Here is an 8,975-nt window from a genome sequence, read left to right on the forward strand (position 1 = left end):
AACCGAGATTGGTGGAATTGGATCGAAGAGGTTGCGCATATTTTTAGGAACTGTCCATTCCAGTCCACCTCGGCTGCTTATGCCTGCACACCTGCCAGCTGGGTTTACACATGGTTGCACTCCATAAAGTTGGTTCACTTGGCAAGGTGCAGGCATTGCCCGCCCCTTATCGGGGCCGGGCTAATCCAAAACTTGCATCAGGTTGCTGCTGACGAGATTTCATGGAAACATGCAACAAAAAACCAATATCATGTAATCATTTGAGAAGTCGGGAGTAGCGTTATCATTCAACAGTGGCAGTAGCTTTCTGTTTAGCTGAAAGCCTAAAACTGCAGCTAGGAATCATCAAAATGTTGATGTGACTGCACTCTTATATCGTGTTTTGCTTTTTCCATTACAAGGATTGGAAAGGGAACACAGTGCACCACGTGAACTAAGTTGTGGTACAATAGGAGTATGCTTCCATAGATTACAACAGCACGATGTACTTTCTTCCTTCAAAGTGATAGTTTCAACACCACCATTACTTTTTAGATTATCACAATTATCTTTTTCCACATATTTTCCATACGTAAATCGCTTGGGTATTGGGATTGGGCTGTGACTGTGAAAAACTTTGTACTATATTCAATGTAACTGATGCTGTGTCATAATTAAGAAGGAATTCATATTGACAGTAAAAGGGAGAGAAGGGACAAACATGGCCATACCTGTGAGAAGGATTGGTGAACCTGTTCACGAGGATTGATGAACGGCATTCCAGGGTGCTGGCAAGGATATTGAGCTGAGTGCAAATATAAGGCAGAGGTGGAGCGTGCACCAACATGATTGTGACTGAAAGGGGTCATCATGACATCAAGATGACCATAACTAATTCCAGCAGGGGTCGACTGTGGAGCCCATAAACCGGGTAGATGTTGAGGGATTGGCCGAGGGTGGTGTTCAGAAGATATAGAAGGCTGATGACCAGATCCAAGTTGTGGGAATTCCGTGTTGTAGTTCACTGCGGGGGAGTACATAGGTTGAATGGTGTATGGTCCTCCATTGAATCCAAATCCAGGGTCAAATCTTTGTAGGTATCTGATAAAGCAGTCAGTGATTCATTCCACAAAGCATAACCAACAACAGAGCATTGAAATGAAGTTTAAATTTTGCACGTCTATGTTTCTAATATCATTTTGTTTTCTTTGATCGGCTTCTATTATCATTTTGTTGCAGGTAGGTAGTGGACTAAATAAGGAAGATACCAGTCCCCCATCCCATAAACAGCCAATGTAGTTTACTTACCTTCTAAAGTTCATTTTCTAATAATGTATTGTCCATCACTAGGAATATCTAGTTGCATACTTGCAATGAATCAATGATTAGTAGGATAAACACAAACATGTACAAACTACAAACAGTGTTTGAAAGCATTTGGGGGATGGCGGGAGATACCACTAAAGCAAATAGCTGGTGGTTTCCCATCTAGCCATCAACATATTAAACCAAAACAAGGCCCTGCATGAAACCCAAGCAGTCTTAAGGTTTGAAACACAGAACTGAGATGGAACCAACTATTAGGCTTTTAGTACTCCTGCACACCAAAGGCTGAGGTACAGAAATCGGGTGATGATTGAGACACGATGCTAGTGATGCAGGGTGCCAGAAGCTCAAGGAAAAGTAAATTTAAAGAATGTGCAAAATATGGAAATTGGCTTAGTTTAAAGATTGGATAGGATTGTGTCTGAGCGAACTACGAAATGGTCTTAGTAGTCTTATTAATATTAGTAATTGACTTCTTTCTTTTTATTTTTCTGTGTAAAAAGCAACCCTAGTTAGTGTTCAAGCGTACAGTTCAGAGCACCCAGAACAGCCCTGATTTGATCCCGTTTCTCCAATTTATTTACACCGTAAACCTAATCCTTACATTCTCTATGAAAACACCAAACTTTCCTTATTCCTACATCAGCTAGTCTCCTACTCATGCATACAGATAAAACAAAAATGGGTAGCACATGCCTTCAGTTATGTTCATAAAAAGTAACTTTGAAAGAATCAAAAGTTATTACTTCTAGGGATAAATTAGGAATCAAAAGGCATATGCCGTCACTTATGTTCACAATATTATTAGGAGACTAGCTACATCAGCTAGTATCCTACCTAGTAACACTTTTTCATGAGTTTTGCCTTTTGCTCTCTTTGATAACAACGAAAAACTAATAACTAACGTTTGCTTGACAACTATAAATTACTTTAAGCAACAAATATATATATAGAGGAATTTTCAAGTGAGGGATCCCTCATTTTGTTAAAATGAGGGACTTTCATTTCCCGATCAAATTTTGAAAATCCGAACCGTTCAATGTGTGCAGAACGTAATTTTAAGGGTCCCTGCTAGAAATCAACAAAAAAAAAAGACCGGGAAGGGCGTCATCCGAGCAGTTTTTTTTGAACCGTTCAATGAAAACTGCTCGGATGAAGCCCTTCCTGGTCATTTTTTTTGCTGATTTCGCACATGGACCCTTAAAATCACGTTCTGATCACTTTGAGCGGCTCAGATCATCGAAATTCAATCGGGAAGGGGAGTCCCGCATTTTAATAAAATGAGGGATCTCTCACCGGAACCTAACTCATATATATATACACACACACACACACACACACACACTCAGGTTCATATAAGGGATCCCTTAAATTAGGTTTCGTGCGGGACTTTCATCTCAGCCGTTGGATCTAATCCAACGGCTGGCGTTTTAAAGAAGGGATTCGCGGGTAATAGCCGGGCGGGTCATGGGTAAAGTTAACACGCGGGTCATTCCGCCACGGCGCCACTGCATCGGATCCTTCTTTCCCCTTTTTTCATTTTGATACGCAGAAGAGAGAGAGAGAGAAGCGAGACAGGCGATTTGAAACCAGACGACGACCAGACGATTTCAAAGCCAGACGACGACGAAGAAGAAGAACACCACCTCAAGGTCTCTCTCGATCTCTCATTCTCTCTCCCTCTGTCTCTCTCTCGTTCCGTACAGAACCGTAAACCCTAACCCCTTGTGTTCGAACACAGGAGAACGAAGAACGATTTTGATCCAACGACGAAGTCAGACGACGACGAAGAAGAAGAACACCTCAAGGTCTCTCTCTCTCTCTCTCTCTCTCTCTCTCTCTGCTCTAGATTTATGGCTTTTAGGGCTTTGCTTGATTTGAAGGGTTAGGGCTGTTGCTCCAAAAATTGTGCTTTATTTGTAAGCTGGTTTAGTGTTGAATTTTTGTTTTGCTTGATTTGAGTCTTGAATAAATCTTGAGTATGCTGAAAATTTCGTGGGTTATGGTAATCTGTCTTTTGGGAGCCCTTCTGCTAGGAATCAATTTTTGATGTATTCATAAACGTTAAAGTACGTTTCAATACGAAGATTTTGGTACCAAGATCATGAAAAACCAATAATCACAGAATTAGTTATGAATTTTTGTATACCGGCTGTTTCCTGGATGTGCGAATCTGTGCGTGGCTGTCTTCTTTTACCTTTCTGGGCATGATGAACATTATGGGTGGCTTTGGGTATGCTGAAAATTTCGTGGGTTTTGGTAATCTGTCTTTTGGGAGCCCTTCTGCTATGAATCAATTTTTTATGTCTTCATAACAGTTAAAATACGTTTCAATACGAACATTTTGGTACCAAGATCATGAAAAACCGATAATCACACAATTAGTTATGAATTTTTGTATACCGGCTGTTTCCTGGATGTGCAAATCTGTGCGTGGCTGTCTTCTTTTACCTTTCTGGGCATGATGAACATTATGGGTGGATTTGGGTATGCTGAAAATTTCGTGGGTTTTGGTAATCTGTCTTTTGGGAGCCCTTCTGCTATGAATCAATTTTTTATGTCTTCATAACAGTTAAAGTACGTTTCAATACGAACATTTTGGTACCAAGATCATGAAAAACCGATAATCACAGAATTAGTTATGAATTTTTGTATACCGGCTGTTTCCTGGATGTGCAAATCTGTGCGTGGCTGTCTTCTTTTACCTTTCTGGGCATGATGAACATTATGGGTGGATTTGGGTATGCTGACCGGAGTTGCATATTTAAGTTAAGAAGGGATTGGCGTTGGAATCAAGTGATTCGGTTCGGTTAAGTATACAATTTTTGGTGAATTTCTAAAGCGGGGTTGGTCGACTAGGGCGGAAGAGTTGTGCTTTTTCAATCAATTTTACTTGTTTCCATCCTTGAATTCACGTTGTTTAAGTGGATATAGTCTAAGGTAAATGATTAACTTCACCAATTTGACATGTAGGGATGACTAGGCTATTTTTTGTTGCTTATAAATCGTAAACTATGCCCACTAGCTATGGAATAGGCATAGTAGTTTACTGAATATGAATCTTGCACTCTTGTACAGATCTTATATGTTTGAAGCAGAAATGGAACATGAAGAAATTTCTAGCGTCAATGAAACCCCTATGTTTCGACCACCACCTCAAAGGTATATCTCTTTCTCTGGTGTAGACAAATAGTGTAGAACGTTGTTTTTCTAGTGTAGTTACCTAAATAGCTATTGTTGTCTTTTGGTGTGTAGAATGCTGTCTTTGGATGATATACCACTAGTCTCACCATCACCATCCTCACCGTCACCATCTCAACCGTGTGTGGAGTCTGGTAATTCTACCCAACGGCTGAGATGAAAGTCCCGCACGAAACCTAATTTAAGGGATCCCTTATATGAACCTGAGTGTGTGTGTGTGTGTGTGTGTGTATATATATATATATATATATATTTTCCAACAGCGCATAGTGCTGTTTCTAGTCTAGATAGGCATTGTGACAGACCCGATTAATTAATTAGGAAAAAAGTGCCCGAAAGGGCCAGCCCTGAAAAATGGGGATAAATTGCTTTTAGAAGCAAAACGGTTGCTGCTAACTCCATATTTCGGTTTCAGAAAACATAGCACGCCATGTATGTGTAAAATATGTGGGCACACCTATTAACATCTTCACATATAATTTGATTCATACATGTGCACCAGCATAGAAAGATATACTTTACCACTGATAACAGTAATTAACAACCCATGCTCCAGCATACACTTGTCTCATTATACCCCTATTTGAGCTACCAGCTTCTATACCATTGGACTGCAGAGGTTTCTCTCCAATTGCATCTAGGCCGTCCATCTTGGCAATCAATGGTTCAGATTTTAACGAGACTTCCCAGGGAAGGAGGAATCATTTCTCCTGGGAAGAGTCTTCCAACAAATTTGAAGCACTAAAAACACTTTTTGACAGACGATATTACACGGATTGCTATCTGCAGTCCAACCTCACACTTCAGAGAAGGTTGATTCCTTTAACATATTATAGTTGTATGTATATGCAGATTAATACAGAATAACAGATAGATAGTATATTCCCATATCCACATAAACGTTAACCTATACTAGCTTTATGCAAAACTATACACTTTATAAGTGCCGACACACCTAGATAATATTCACAAGAACCTTGCTATGCATGTAAACATATATCACACATTAACATATGTTACCCACTGTACCTACGAATCTTCATTCACATACAAGCCTGTATGTACCCACGTATGTACGTCGCTGTATGCCTATCATCATGTTGGAGTAATAACCTGAATAGGCCTATCTAACTTATTCAAACTTTTTAAACTAAAATGTCTCTTTTAATTTTGTATGAGGAGACTTCTGCCACCACTAATGAAAATAATGAAAACAGCTCCAAATTGAATTGAAACTGGTGAAAAAAGATACATAGTATACCACTAATGAAAATAATGAAAACAGCTCCAAATTGAATGGAAACTGGTGAAAAAAGATACGTAGTATATATTTTTGCTCAACAAAAGATCAATAATATCCGCTCCGCTAAGCCGAACAAATAATGTAACATTGCATATAATGATGCTACTCAACAATGGGGAGAAAAGGGGTAGAGATGGAGCCAGGAGGAAAAGAATAACAAAAGCATACCTGTCGTAGTTTCGATCATAATCAGGGTCCTTGCGTTCAACTTCACGGTCCCGAAAAATAGCAACCCTGTTGTTAGTTTTAGATGTACCAACTGGCTCCTCTGCCCTACTTCTAGCTAACCTACTGTTACTTGTTGAAGAATCTACCAAACCCCTGCCACTGTTAATATCAGATCCTCCTGGAGCAGATTTCTCTTCCACCTTTGATATCCCCAACGTATTAGTCTGGATATTATCCAGTGACCTTGGTACATTTTCTGTTATCCCACCACTAACCCCACTAAAACTACTAGAGTTAAATATCCGAGCACGAGCCTTATTGTATTCTTCTTTCCTCTCTTCCACACTTCTCGAGTTATTCGCCTTTATGGAATGCAAATTTGCGCTGCTAACAGCTGGTGACCGTTTCTGTGGTCTCTGCTTAATAGCAACTTTGACGGCACCCTTCTCTTCTGATGGCAAGCTCACAGGGATGTCTGCCAAACGAATTGAAGGAAGCCGGCACTCGGCAGTCTTGTGGACAATAATTCTGGAACCAGAACCATCAGGTAAATTATTGTCCAACAAAACTGTAGACTGCAGTGAGTAGTGTTGGGCAACACGGTGTACAGCCAACCGTAGATAGGAAGTTGGAAGTTGCTGGAACTCCATTTGCTGTTGAGTTGGATCTAAAATAAACTTTTCAACATCTTGCTCAATCCTTAGAACTGAACAAAACTCAAAGAAAGAAAAGCTCAATTAGACACTCACATATTACCAGTTTAAGGTCAATTAGATACTCACATAATAGCAAAAAGAAGATAAGTATAAAAACACCACCCGAAGTGAGAACCAATTCGTGGTACGATACGGGTGCACAACTAGGAGCAGAAGAGTGTCAAGTTCAGGAACATGTAGGATCGTGACAGTCTTGAGAGCGTCTATAGCAGCTTCTCTAGACGAATACACAAATTTCCTACAATTACGCTCCTCAAACCACTGTACAATAGGTGCTGGATAACACGTACATGATGCTACAGAACCTCAATACATCTTCCATATATTTCTATACAGATACCAATATACTTTTGCACATTAACCATCTAATGGAGGTCTTCTGTTTTTTAATAATCACTATACCTGTAGCAATATACCGAGTGCGAATATATTACGTCATTCAATGACATAATCATCTCATTCACTTTTTGGCGCAATGGATCATTCATGCAGGATCTGGCCGGCGTTAGAAGCAGGTGGGCTGCTGAGTACTCGTGATTTCAAATTTCAACAGGAAAAAATTGACAGCACATTTGCTATTGATTCGACAATTCGCATTTCGATATCAAGTCATCGCACAGGCTGGATGCCTTATGTCATATTGTCATGTCTTTTAAATACAGCACCCAGTAACAGGTAAACAGAACCACCGAAGACCGGACTGTTCCGAAGACCGGACTGTTGTCTGAGTTGTCTGAACACCAATTTGTAGGGCAGTTGGGTCTACAACTGAGAACAAACCGAATAGCTTGAGTTCAATCTCGAGCTCATGTTAGCTCGTTAAAAGCTCGTTTAGAGATCAGTTTGCCACATAAACAAACCCAGCTTTAGCATCTTTTTTGAAGCTCATGAAGCTTTTGAACCAAGCTCGGACAAACTAATGCTCGTCTCGTTCGACTTACAATGTCTAACAAATTCAAGCTCCTCGAGCCCGGTTTGTGTTCAGCTCAATTAAAGCTCTTTTGAGATCGGTTCGTCTCATAAACAAGCCAAGCTCAACATATTTCAAAGTTCTCAAACCAAGCTTGAACAATGTACTGTTCGGTTCGTTTGTTAGTCGGTTCAGCAGTAGGGGTAGCACCACTATATGTATACATATATAGTATACACACATACATTTAGATCTATGAGGTCATGACACGATGGTATGAATTTGAGCAGATAGAGCAACATCAATACCCCTTGGAGAGTCAGAAAAAAACACGAACTGCTGGGGAAAACCAGCCAACTAAACTTGTGCCAAAATCACCATTTAAAATCACCACCAGCAGTCCTCCAAAAATCCATAATCACACGTGACAGAAATAATCAAACCATATTAAAAACAAACCCTAAGTCCAATTAACTAAAAAACGAACAATTAACCAGAATTACATAAAACCACACGTGACAGAAATAATGAACCATATCAAAGCAAACCCCCGAGTCCAATCAAGTGAAAAACGAGCAATTAACTGATTACCCAAGTTAACACTTTACCAGAAATCCTCTCACGAGGATTTTGCAAAGCTTCGCGAAGAAACTGGTCCACCGAGTTGACGACGTCCTCGGCAACACCCCCAATTCTCTGACCCGAACCATCACGAAAAGCAGAGCTCGACGACGAAGAAGAAGAAGACGGCGGCGGCGGCGCGTTCGAAAGCGGAGCAGAAGAAGAGTCTTTCTTGGAGGAGGAAGAAGAAGATAGAATCAACCTGCCAAGGGAGGCCTCCATGTCGGCCACCTCCCACGAATCCGGAGGAGCTCCCAGATCCTCCACAGAGCCCTCCATGGCTTTGTGACCCGTATTCTTCTAGTGCTTCCGTACGGAATCGACCATCAGAATGACGTTCAGTTAGGGATCGGGCAGGTAGGGGTTGACGGAGTTCATGGATTCCGGCGGCGGGGATGAGGATAGAGAGAGAGAGAGGGTGGCGTGGGGGGTAGGGTTTGTCGACGATGAGGGGCGGCTGGAGCGTGTGATTTTCGACGTCGCACGTGGCAGTGGGTGAGATGTTGGGGCAGCTGGGGAATCTGAATTTTTTTTTTATATACAGTAAATTTCCGTTGTGGAATCTGATTGACTGACACGGACTAGTGGCAATTATCCGGACTAGCGGCAATTAGGTATGGGATGGCGTGTCAGTTGGGATGCCGATGAGGGCCGTAAAGTGTAAACGAGCCCCAAGCTTTGTCGAGCTAAAATTCAGTTTATTTATTAGGGAAAATTTCAAAAAAGCCCTTGAACTTTTTGACAACTTGCA

General features: G+C 40.9%; 1 protein-coding gene across 2 annotated transcripts; it reads right to left on the reverse strand.

Annotated features, from left to right (window-relative positions):
* Positions 1 to 66: 66 nt before the first annotated feature.
* LOC131319362 (uncharacterized) lies at positions 67 to 8,734 on the reverse strand. 2 transcript variants are annotated; one of them, XM_058349582.1, is made up of 4 exons: positions 8,212 to 8,734; positions 5,978 to 6,683; positions 711 to 1,080; positions 67 to 205 (listed from the first exon to the last, which is right to left on the reverse strand). In XM_058349582.1, the coding sequence occupies exons 1-4, from the start codon at positions 8,501 to 8,503 to the stop codon at positions 167 to 169; spliced, it is 1,407 nt and encodes a 468-aa protein (XP_058205565.1). In that variant the 5' UTR covers positions 8,504 to 8,734; the 3' UTR covers positions 67 to 166. The 2 variants fall into 2 exon arrangements, with proteins under 2 accessions (XP_058205565.1, XP_058205563.1); XM_058349580.1 differs by having other exon boundaries at positions 70 to 208.
* Between the last annotated feature and the right edge of the window lie 241 nt (positions 8,735 to 8,975).

This window comes from Rhododendron vialii, chromosome 3a (genome assembly GCF_030253575.1).
Source record: "Rhododendron vialii isolate Sample 1 chromosome 3a, ASM3025357v1".
Taxonomy (NCBI): domain Eukaryota; kingdom Viridiplantae; phylum Streptophyta; class Magnoliopsida; order Ericales; family Ericaceae; genus Rhododendron; species Rhododendron vialii.

Excerpts from the sequence above, each read along its gene's own strand:
- LOC131319362 (XM_058349580.1), bottom strand. The coding sequence starts at position 8,503 with ATGGAGGGCTCTGTGGAGGATCTGGGAGCTCCTCCGGATTCGTGGGAG. Across the intron at positions 6,684-8,211 it reads TCCTCGTGAGAGGATTTCTG|TTCTAAGGATTGAGCAAGAT; the intron begins GTAAAGTGTTAA and ends AGTTTTGTTCAG. Across the intron at positions 209-710 it reads TTCACCAATCCTTCTCACAG|CAGCAACCTGATGCAAGTTT; the intron begins GTATGGCCATGT and ends AAATCTCGTCAG.